At 39.1% G+C, this 11165-nt stretch overlaps 1 protein-coding gene across 4 annotated transcripts in view; it reads right to left on the bottom strand.

Annotated features, from left to right (window-relative positions):
* Window positions 1-378: 378 nt before the first annotated feature.
* Window positions 379-11165, bottom strand: part of PTCH1 (patched 1) — a 74284-nt gene continuing 63497 nt past the window's right edge. For 3 of the 4 annotated variants that reach the window (XM_074811698.1, XM_074811697.1, XM_074811699.1), the window contains 4 exons: window positions 8391-8490; window positions 6777-7031; window positions 5186-5714; window positions 379-3581 (listed from right to left, as the gene is read on the bottom strand). In XM_074811698.1, coding sequence (XP_074667799.1) covers window positions 5187-5714; window positions 6777-7031; window positions 8391-8490 — 883 coding nt within the window. In that variant the 3' untranslated portion in view covers window positions 379-3581; window position 5186. Of the gene's footprint in view, window positions 3582-5185; window positions 5715-6776; window positions 7032-8390; window positions 8491-8672; window positions 8690-11165 lie in introns of those variants that run through there. The other variant, XR_012621521.1, reaches the window with a different exon arrangement.

The following is an 11165-nucleotide window of genomic DNA, read 5'->3' as shown; positions in this document are numbered from 1 at the left end:
AGAGAGATGGAAAAAAACCAAAGAATTTCCTCCCACTTCTAAGCAGGAATAACTTGTACATAAACTGCATTACCCAAGGGTTCAAAGTCTACACAAAATTATTGGTTCAGACTTAGAATGAAAGGTATAATCCAATCCTAAACCCACACCCTGAGACATAACAAGGGTAGCAGAATCAACAGACAGACATACACCAGCGTGTTACAATTTACAGAGGATTTTAGAATTGGCTCCTGCTCCAAAATGGGCAAATCTGAATCTCCCAAACATCCCGAATACTAAACCATCCCAAATTCATGCTCCGAATCAGAATGATTGCATGATTGTACTTGCACAGCTTAGTAGTACATAAAGAAGCATTCTATAAACAACCAAATCCGTAACCAATAAGTTATAATATTTTTTATTCATGTTAGCATTTCTATCAGTGTTTGAACATTAATATTTAGAGAGTTTGTACAATTTCCATTCAAAGTTAAAAATGAGAACCACACTAGATCACAAATGGTAACTAAAACACAGTTCAGAATTGTATGAATATTCACACTCTCTTTGTCTCTTAACACTGTTAAACACTTTCTTTTCTGCCAGGGGGTTTACAAGGAAAAGTGTGCACCGTAATTGTATCTCAGCAGTGTTCCAAAACATAATGGTATCATCATTACATATAAACTCTTTAAAAATATACTTCTGTCAAAAGACTTGATGACTACTATGTACACTACAAAAATAAATTTTCATATAAATAAGTTATATGGCATAATTTTATCTTTGTAACTGAAATGACACAAACCCACTCCTACCAAAACAGGCAGGAAATGAGACCCAGTTTGAATATTTTTTCCTTTTAACTCCTTACGCTGAAAGCTACGAGTCCTTAATGTAAATGTTATATACTCTTTCCTATTTAACATTAGTAAGCACTCTATACAAATAAAAATCCATTAAACAGTAAAAACATAGCTGTAATAGTGTTTCCAATAGAAATAAAATCCCTGCATCGTTTGTTATAAACTGGCATGACAAATACTGTAAGAAAACATTCTTATGATACAAAAATATAAATATCACCCATGATTAAAAAAGTCAAAAAACAAAACCAAAACAAAATAGATGTTGCCAGCCACTGAGTTCTCCCCTTGCCAATGTGACTATCGGAGAAGGTGGTCTACACTGTGCACGAAGCAGCAGACAGCTCACCCACACACAAGCACACAGGAGGACTTGGGCAGGGGCAGGCGGGAGGCAGCGCAGCTTGCCCTGGCCCCCTTCCCTCCTGAGGAAGAGGAGGGAGTGAGGCAGCCCGCGGCAGCGGTGGTGTCAGTGGGAGCCCTGCCGACCTCTGACATGGGAGCGCACACGCTTGGCAGCTGAAGGCAGCTTCCAATTAGTATCATACAGTTTTGTTGCAGAGTTTGTATGATCTGAGGTCACTATGCTGCTACTGCTAAACTGGGGCCCCTTGTCTTTTTGTCATTAGGAGTTTTCATGTTAGACAGTGAACTGGACCAGTAGGCAGTTGCAACATTAACCCTTAGTGTGCACTGAAACAGTAGCTTATGTATCACGGGACTGACACCAGGCTCTCACCACCTGCTCTTTGAGCTTTCACATTGGAGATCTGTAAACAAGTGCCTCATATCAAAGTGTTTTCAAGTGAGCAAAAAAGACATGGAAATTTGTGCATTTTAATTATCCCCATTCATATGCTGGCAAGGTCTGTGGGCAAAGATAGACTCCCTGAAGCCACTGGAGAAAAACACTTTTCCATCAAAGAATTGGCCACTGCTGTTCAGACACTGTACTTAAAGAAAAGCCCTACCACTGCTGTGTTTAGAAACTGAATATTGGTTGTGTGTGTTTGGCTCTGAATACACAATTGAACATCTACCTGCTCTAAAAAACAGCTTGGAGAGGGCAGAAAAAAGATGAAGAGGAAGACAGAGATAATGAAAACTTTTGTTCTATTATTTAAAATTAAGATTCTCCATTCTTAGGGTTTGTTTCCAATGGAAACAGAGATTGTAGTAGTGTTTTTTCAGACCCTTCACCTGCAGATATCCCCTTTAAAAATAATAATACAAAAAGCTAAATTAGTTTCGCAAAGAGATCCCAGTTTAGCTGTTTTAATTAAAAGTGCCAATGCAGCATGGGAAAACACAAACAATAGAGAAAAGAACACCCCAGGCCTTACCTGTCATTACAGGCCTTATGTGTCATTACAGTCCTGGACCCATCAGAAAGCCATTTATATTTAAAAAGTGAAAATAGATTTTTTTTAATCCTTCCATTTGACTTTTATCACTTACAATTAACTTCCTTCCTGACATGAAAATAAGGTGACCAAAGATACTGCTTTCAATGCTGTAAGGACACAGCTGAGCTGTGGCTCACCATCAAACAACTCAATTATCCAGCTTCTAATGCCACTCATAGTATCAATATCAAAATAAGGCATATGCTCATTGAATTTCTATAACCACCAGCACCTCTCAATATCCAGCACCTTTGGAAGTGAAAAAATAATGGTTATAGTGTTTGCACTTACCTGGCACCTTTTGCAAAAAAAAAGATCAAAGCACTACAAGAACAGTAATTAAGCCTCACAAGATTCCTGGGAGGTAGGTAAGTGTAATTATACCCATTTTACAGAATGAGAAACTGAGGCATGGGACAGTTAAGTGACTTGACCAAACACATGTGAACCAAGTCATTAAGAGTGTGGGAAACTGAACCACAACCCCAAATCTCAACTCCCTGTCTTCAATTCTATTTCAGTTGGGCCTTTGATGATGACAGTCTATGGTATATGTTGGTAAACACCAACACAATTTTCACTAGTGCCTACTAGCAGGGAAAGCCAGACTCACATCAGCATCAGTGGGTTTATAAGCCCACTAAGTGTTACCATACAGTAAAAGAGAAACTACAGTACACCAGGAACATACACACAAAAGCATGCACACGTCCAGATGCACACATGGATACACCCAGCAAAACAAAACCTGCACATAGCTAAATCTATTTAAGCCTCCCAGATTAACTTGCTTTTCTTCACATCTGCTTATTTTAAAAATTATCACGCATAGCGTGTTTGAAAGTTAATAGTAACATTTCATACTACCACAGGGTTGTGATATGCAGATTTAAAATATTTTAAACAGACATGTACCTTTTTAAAAAAATCCTATTACATAAGCAATATTTGCATAGAATTATACAAGTAAATTGTACAATATTTAAGCAGCAGCAACTTATGCTGAAATTTAGAACTAGATTAAGCTTAGTTGTGGCACAGAGATCAGTGTACAAAAAGTACAAAGCACACACAATATTGTCCCCATTCTATTGCCCAGAGGCAAATGACTCCAGATTATACTACTTTACATTGTTCTTTTGTATATTACATATGTGTACATCTTTTAAATATTTAAAGAAATATTTAACAAAATAATACAATAGGTTACAGTAACAGCGAACTGTTGTCCTGATGCAGCATGTCCTCTTCTACAACTTCTCTTCAAGCAGTTCTGGAAATACAGTTTTCCATCTTTGGCCTCTTCTTTGCTTCAGTTATTACCCTTTACAAATAAAGAGATAAGAAAAACAAATGTTCATTAAAGTTCAAGAAAAACAAACAAATCAAGCTAATCCAAACTCATTTCATTATTCTTGTGGTTACAGTTTGCAGTCAGGAAATGTGGGCTCTGCTTTCATCTCAGTCATGAATTTCCCAGTAAAGAAATACTGATGCCAATCAAAAAAATGCATATGCTTTGATTTCTAAGTTTCCACCTTTAGATACCTGTGACAAATTCAGTCAAAACCAATGAACACTTCAAGGAGAAATATGCTACATCAAATACCACGCACAGTTTAGAATCTCGTACTACCATGCAGTTCACCTTGAAAAAGCTGAGTCCAAGTATTTCCTTATTCTGAGGATACTATTACTTGCCATATTTCTAGGCTGCAAGGCTAAAGGCATTCATGGCTATTTGCACTTTGAGATGTTTGGAGAGATGTTTTATAAATCAGAAGGCAATTTTTTATGAGTCATCAAAAAATTACCATCAAAACTCCCCATGTGTGTATGCTTGTGCACGCATGTACACATAAAACAGTGCTACAACCAAAATAAAATGGCTTGCTCTGGTGAAACTAGTGTCTGTTACTGAAAAGCTCTGAAAAGGAAAGAGAAAACAGGGATCCAGAGTGAAGTAACTATTTTAACACTTCCACTTTTCCTCAAAAGAAAAAAACAGAGTTAAATAGTGAAAAATGGTTTTTCAGGCACAACCCCCAAAATTGGTTTCTCCCCTTCAAAGTATTCCCTATAAAATTAATTGAAAATTTTCAGAAAAACAAACAGCTTTACCCTCCTCAAACATCTGCTAAAATATCCTGTCTGTTCTAAACAGCACTGTTTCCTGTAACTTTCTCTTGTCAGCCTAAAGACAGACAATGATCTAGGTATCAAGTCTCACAAGTTCTTGGGTGTATCTATTGTTTCACAGGAACATATTAAATGCCCTGCTAGGTCAGCTCCACCCTATGCAAACTTGCAGTAGACACTGCAGCTGCCCCCAACAAGGGAAAGATTGGCCCAAGGACTCCTCCAGTGTGTGAGTTTGCTGGGTGGGTCTCTGACCGCCCCTCCAAAGTGCAGGGGACACCCCGCCGCACAGCAGTGCACCAGGCATAGTGGGGCCTGCCCACCTCTCACTCAGCCCATCTTCCAGAGGGAGACAATCCTTACTATGGACTTAAATTCTTTCACAGAATTTTATTCAAGAGAGGACAAGTCTTAAAAGTCTCTGGCAATTTTATGCTCTCCTAGGCAATGTCATTACACAAAGACATTACAAAACACATCTGCTTCATTTTCCTGATCCAGGAAACTGGGACTGTACAATATATTTACCCACTTCGCAAGACTCTTGGAAGTAGTTCATGTCTGAATCCCCTATAACTTCTCAGTGTTGGAAAGTACTATCTTATCCAAACTGATTTCTAGTGCAAAATGTACTATATTCATGGTCAACAGATTTAAGATGATCAGGGACCAGTGAGTACACCTACCTGAAGGAAAGGTACCTCAGAGAAGTTTTAATCTTTCCTCTTTCTTTCGCTCACACCATTGCCTTACATAGGCAAAGCTTGCAGCTACAGGAGACAGACCTACCTCACTGTGAGCTGTTGCCAGGTATCCTTTCCTCACATTCAACATCTTGCAGTTCTATAACTTCTACTTTAGAATTTCTTCTTTCACACCGCACATTAAAAGGCACATGGGGGTCCTCAAATGGCCCATGGTCAGCTTCATGGTATCCCTCATAGGATGGAAAGCTCCCACCCCGGGAGCTATGGCTATGCACCGCAGGGTGGACAGCAACAGTCACTGAAGCTGAGGCAGTCACAGTAGTGATAGGCTGGCAGTACGCTGGTCCTGTGGCGCCCATGGCACCGAATGCCGGGCTTCTCATGTTATGAGAATGAGCCCTGTGGCCCAAGCGATCCCTATTGCTAGGTCCTGAATGCCCTTCAGTAGAAATTTCAAAAGCATCCCTGCGAGGGCAGTAAGGAGGTGGTCGCAGCCCTTCCCTCGCTTCCCGTTTGGGTTGTCTGCCCTGACGCCATGCCTGCTGCATGCCAGACTCTGGATTCAATTGTAATCTGGGACTTGATTGATGTCTCGTCTCTGGCTGAACCACCTGAAAGAGAGGTGCACAGTTATGCCTCTGACAAAGTGAGGCAAATAAATGCTATGCTCGCTTATATTTTACGCTGCGAACAATTATAATAATGCTGTCCTGGCTCTAACTCTGCAAAGGTAATGTTCTGGAGTCTGATAATTGTTGATTTTTCCATATAGTTTTTGTCTGAAGTTAATAAAACCTAGAAAGCATACCTTTGGAAAAACACAGGATGACAGCTGTAAACATTATTGTAAGCTTCCTACATATTGGTCCTTCTTTTCAAAGGAATGGGTGACAAGCACTTGATCTTAACTCGTTCGGCAAGCAGAACTGCAGGCATTTGAAAAAGGCTCTATTCCATGCAGGGTACATACACAGGATGTTAGCAGCGTAGTTTGTATAGACTGTAGGAATCTGTTTTCTGATTTCTGTAAAAAGCGTGAAGCACAGCGGCCACATCAGTCAATAAACCGTGACCAACTTCAAATGTGGCTGTGCTTGTACCTATTTCTAGGCCTCTGCTGAACAAAAACAGATCCGCATTGCAGCTCAGCATGCAGCATCAGCAGGGGTAGGAGACAGAGCTTTTTCACTTTCCTTTGAAATTGCAGTTATGCAAACCCAGTAGCAAGATACAACAGGCCCAAGATTTGGTACAATCCTGGAACTGTTTTCTTTAGGCTCTATCACTCTTTCTCCCCAAAATGTGCTGTCAGAGTGAGGTATATGAGATGCTGATCCACAAGGAGCTATGTGGAAGAGGTCTGGATCTTTTAATCTCTTCCCTGTTCTCTCTCTGAAAACAGTCATCAAACAGACGGAGAGCTCTCTCTTGTGGCGGGTGCCAATATGATGTAACAACAATTACATGTGACAAAGACCTCTGTTTTCATATACCATCAATTTACCCACAACTTGATTCTAAAGGAATCCCTGCTTACAAGTTTTGGCATAAAGTCACAAAGCATAATCAGCCAGAAATATGAAAGAGCTTTCCACAAAAATAAATAGATTTAAATTAAAAAAATCCTAAATACTCTTCTTGCCTTGCTGCCAGTCAATAAGCAAGCTACTTACAGTGGATCTCGCGAAGACAGGATTCTCAGTGGCTTCCACAATTACTTGATGGACTGGTGCCCCAGGGCCTTGGGTGGCCTCATACTGATGAAGCTCTTCACTGATGCCGGACACTGTGGTTTGAGAGCTGTACTCTGAATCAGAGGAATCTGACCCATTATTTATGTGCCCGGGTGGCAGTGCAAACCTCACAATGCTCGGGGGTGGCTCAGGAGACGGTGTGGGCAATCTGTTTCGTCCATTGGATGGAGAAACCTGATAATGCCAAAGCATTCAGTAACATTCAGTTAGCATTGACACAAATGTTCTTCTCCCAAATATACCTTCCCATGCCACGAGAACCTTAGCACTAGTTTTCTGACGAACACTTATATTGAACTAAAAAAATTAATGAAAGAAAAAGAGACATGTTCTCCATCTGTGGATATGTATGTAAACAGGATTAACACAGATTCTTCTGGGTATCATTGTCTCGGGAAGTGCATGTATGTGTGTGCATGCATGCACTTATAAATACAAAAATAATACATGGACTTCCCTCCCCCTTCACCACACATTAACAGCGATTTCATAAAATCACATCAAATGTTTATGTGAAGTATGGGGCAGTGTCTATTTGCAAAGAGAGATGGACAAACACGTAACAGCAACATATGTGGTAATAACATATGCACCGATATATACTGCTTGAGTAAGGGACAAGTCATGTATACTGTTAGAAATAGAAGAGATTACACACTGTTGTCAAAACTGTTCTATTGATACTAAAAAAATTCTGAAATATTACTAGTGCTGTATACATATCTTGTGTTTTATTCTTGTACACTCACATACATACATACAGACACATGAAGCAGAGCACACTGATTCTACTAGTATGTGATAAAGATAGCCCTATATAATGCAGTAATTGTATTAACTATAGAGTAGGTAATGAATAATCAACAACCAAATACAAATTCAGTATCTATGAATCTTTTTTTGCTGGACTTGGGCTTTATACTCTAGAGTCATCAGCATCTAAGTGAAGCCTTCCACCTATCAAAAATGTTGCTTAAACCAAGAGCGTACTGCAGGGAGGAGCAGCTGGACAGAAGGGACCTTCTGGCAGACTGGTCATGGTTATCAAGGTGTGGTCTGTGGACCACCACTGGTGTATGTTGGTCCACACAGGCCTTCCTGGTGGTCTGATGAGTTAAGTATTTTGAGGAAAGCAGTAGAAGCAGTGAGGTAGGAAAGAAGAAGGTACATGTACAAAACGAACCGTCTTTTGCAAAATACTGGGGAAAATCCTTATTTTACAAACTAGATTGCATGTCACATTATGCTTTTAAAAGCATAATCCTACACTTGTATCAAGCTTGCTGATTGCAACCTCTAAAACAGTACTTATTAAAAAACTTTAAAAATATAAGTAGAAGAATATCAACTAAATAACAAATAGCACTTTTAATAAGGTTAAAAAACCCACAACCCTAGAGCAAGAAACTTAAAAACTAAAAAATCCAAGAGAATTTAAAAAATGAAAGTTTCTAAAATGGGAGGGGTGATCAGGGAGGAGGCAGGGGTGCAGGCATAGTATTATTTCTTCTGTACACTATTAATTTTACTGACCTCAGGGTATGGTCCAAAGAACGAAAGAAGAACAGGAAGCAGTACCAATCCATTGAGAACTCCCAGAATGGTTAAGATTGCCAAAACAGCAAAGAAATACCTGAAGTAGGGTTTAAGGTGTTTGGAGGAGAAAATAGCCACAAATATTCTTAGAAATAAGGGATTACAAATTACTTCTACATATGTTAAAATAATACACATACTAAATTAAATCTAAAATATTACTAATGTTGTACTAAATAATTATACCACTTTTCATATACAGATATAGGGGTTTTTTACCTTCTGATTTAGAGAAGCTACATTCCACAACCCAAAGTGTTAGTTGATAAAGGAAAGAAAAAAAAAATACATTTGTTAATTTCCCAGAATCTGGAAGCATGTAATGTTATTTATGAATGTGTTACACAAACACAAAAATATGGCATGTGCAGTGAATAGCTGAATGGATTGAAAGCACAAATACAATGAAAAGGGGCCCCCATTAGTGAAAACCCAGCAGAAGCAAACAAATGAAGTGAAGGGTGTAGAATTTAAACAATTTAGCCTAGAAGGAAAAGAAGCCCTCTTCTCCCAGCAGCTAATCCACTGTGAAATGCTTCTGCATCTTACAGCAGAATCTCTAATTAAACCTCCAGTGTATCAGGTAAGGGTTTCCCTTGCTGTTCGCTAATCACAACTTTCCGCCTAGAATTTTGTGAGTTCCAGTTTTACCAAACAGCTCGAATTGCAACCTTTTTACAACACAGAAACTCGCTTTCTGCAAAGAAAATGCTGCCCATTCTAGAGTAAGCTTCAGCATTGTACTGAGTAAGAGCACTCCACAATGGCAGAGCTGCATTGCAGGCTAATCTTTTGTTGAACAATTTAGCATCTCTGAATACTCTTGTTTTGCGTCAGCCAATTCAAACATAAAGACTGAAGTACTATGGAAGAAGAGGAAAGTGCACAAGTGGTTGTCCTTTCCCACCACTGAGGGCTAAGGTCTGGGATCCTTCATAAATACCAAGGTAAACCTGTCAGCAAAAGGAAAGCCTTGCTAGTTGGTATTCGGCACAGCTGGGGCTCAGACTAAATTTAAGGCTGCGTTGTAACTAATGATTTCAAGGACTCAGTCTTGGTAAATTCTTGGAGGAGAAGGCAAAGGAGATGAACGGAGGGCAAGTTTGCTACTAATGGGTCTGCTGATTACATTGTCTATCTGGCAACAAACTTTACTGCCTCCCTGTTTCCACATTTGATCAAATATATCAGACTTCTGTAAAACTACAAATATCCTGCTATTGTAAACATTTGGAAATTTCTGATCTGCATTAGCAAAAATCAGCAAGCCAATCTACTTTAGTAACATAAACCACCAGAACTTTATACCGGGACAGACATCAACAACAGGCATTAAAAACATTTACATCTCATCCATCTAACACTAGGATAAACAGGAGGATTATAGCTCTGACCACTTGGTGTATACAATGTCTGTTAATTTACTTAATCTTCCACACTGCCGGAGTAATCTATCGCCTTCCGGAAGTTTGGGATCTTCCTCACCCTCTATAACAATGCTCAGGTTCCCATAGTTTATTTTATTTTATTTTTTAAACAAGGCAAACTAAAGTCAGATTGTGCTAGAAAATGAGAAACTGATGGCCAAAAAAAGTAAAATAACTTAAGTTGAAAAGTTGAAAAGCTCATTTTATAAACTGAGAGAATATCCAATCCAAATTTGGTGTGAAGGGCTGCTACAATCTTTCATTTGCTACAACACAAAAATGTGCTTGCCAAAAATCTCATCTGTTCAGTAGGAAAGTAGCACACCAAATGCACCCCTGTAAATTTAGGTTAAATCTGTAAGTAACCTATATGCCAAAGTGTTCCAACCCTTACAAGACCAGGCCCTAAAAGAATAATTCTCTCTTATTTCTTCAATAGCAATAAAATAAAGTAAAAAATACTGACTTGGGAAAAAAATACAAATTCTATTTCAGGACGTGCAATACCTGCATAGTAAAAATACTCATGTAGGTTTCATGAGGTCTAACTGCAAACTGCCTGCTTTCTTCAGATCTCTTACATACATAAACAAAAAATCCTGATGAGATTTAGCAGCCATCCTCTCAGTTCCTGCCTCTGACATTTTGTTGTTCTTGTTGTCAAATGGATGTCAGCTAAGTCTGGTCATCTATCCAGCTTACCTAAGTAGTTAAGTCATCTTTAAGAGCATTTTTTTGGCCCAGTTCTACCTCAGTTCCATTTTAGGGTTTGTTTTTTTTTTTTCATGCTGTAGTTTGCCACAAAGAACCTGTGTTACTTCTAAGATTAGCCATTTTGCAGCGCTCCACAGGTTGTTTGGAATAGAATAGGATCTGTTTCATTGCACTTCTCAAATTCCCCTCAACGAAAAATTTGCCTTCCTCTCATAGCTGACAAATTCATTCTTAATTAAATTCACAAGAAACAGTCTGCCTGGAGTTCTAAACAGAAGGGCCTTCAGACTTTGCTTTACAAAATTTTAATATGAAGTTCTGTGTTCAAACTTATGATTCCCAAGCTTCCAAACAGGGCTCCCAAACAGGACCTATTATATATCGCTGTAAACCTCACATAATGATAGGAGAAGGCCCGGAGAGAGAAACTTGCAGCACACTTGCATCATGTTTGTAGGTTCACGTGTCCTTCGCACGCAAATTGTTGTGCATAAAAGAAGTCTGGAGGACCTAAAGGTTAAAGGTCAAACTTAGCTAATACTGGACAATACTAGATGCTTTGAACTGACTC

The sequence above is a fragment of the Strix aluco genome, chromosome Z, assembly GCF_031877795.1.
Source record: "Strix aluco isolate bStrAlu1 chromosome Z, bStrAlu1.hap1, whole genome shotgun sequence".
In the NCBI taxonomy this organism is placed as follows: domain Eukaryota; kingdom Metazoa; phylum Chordata; class Aves; order Strigiformes; family Strigidae; genus Strix; species Strix aluco.
The sequence above is the reverse complement of the archived record's forward strand: the minus strand, read 5'-3'. Positions and strand labels throughout refer to the sequence as shown.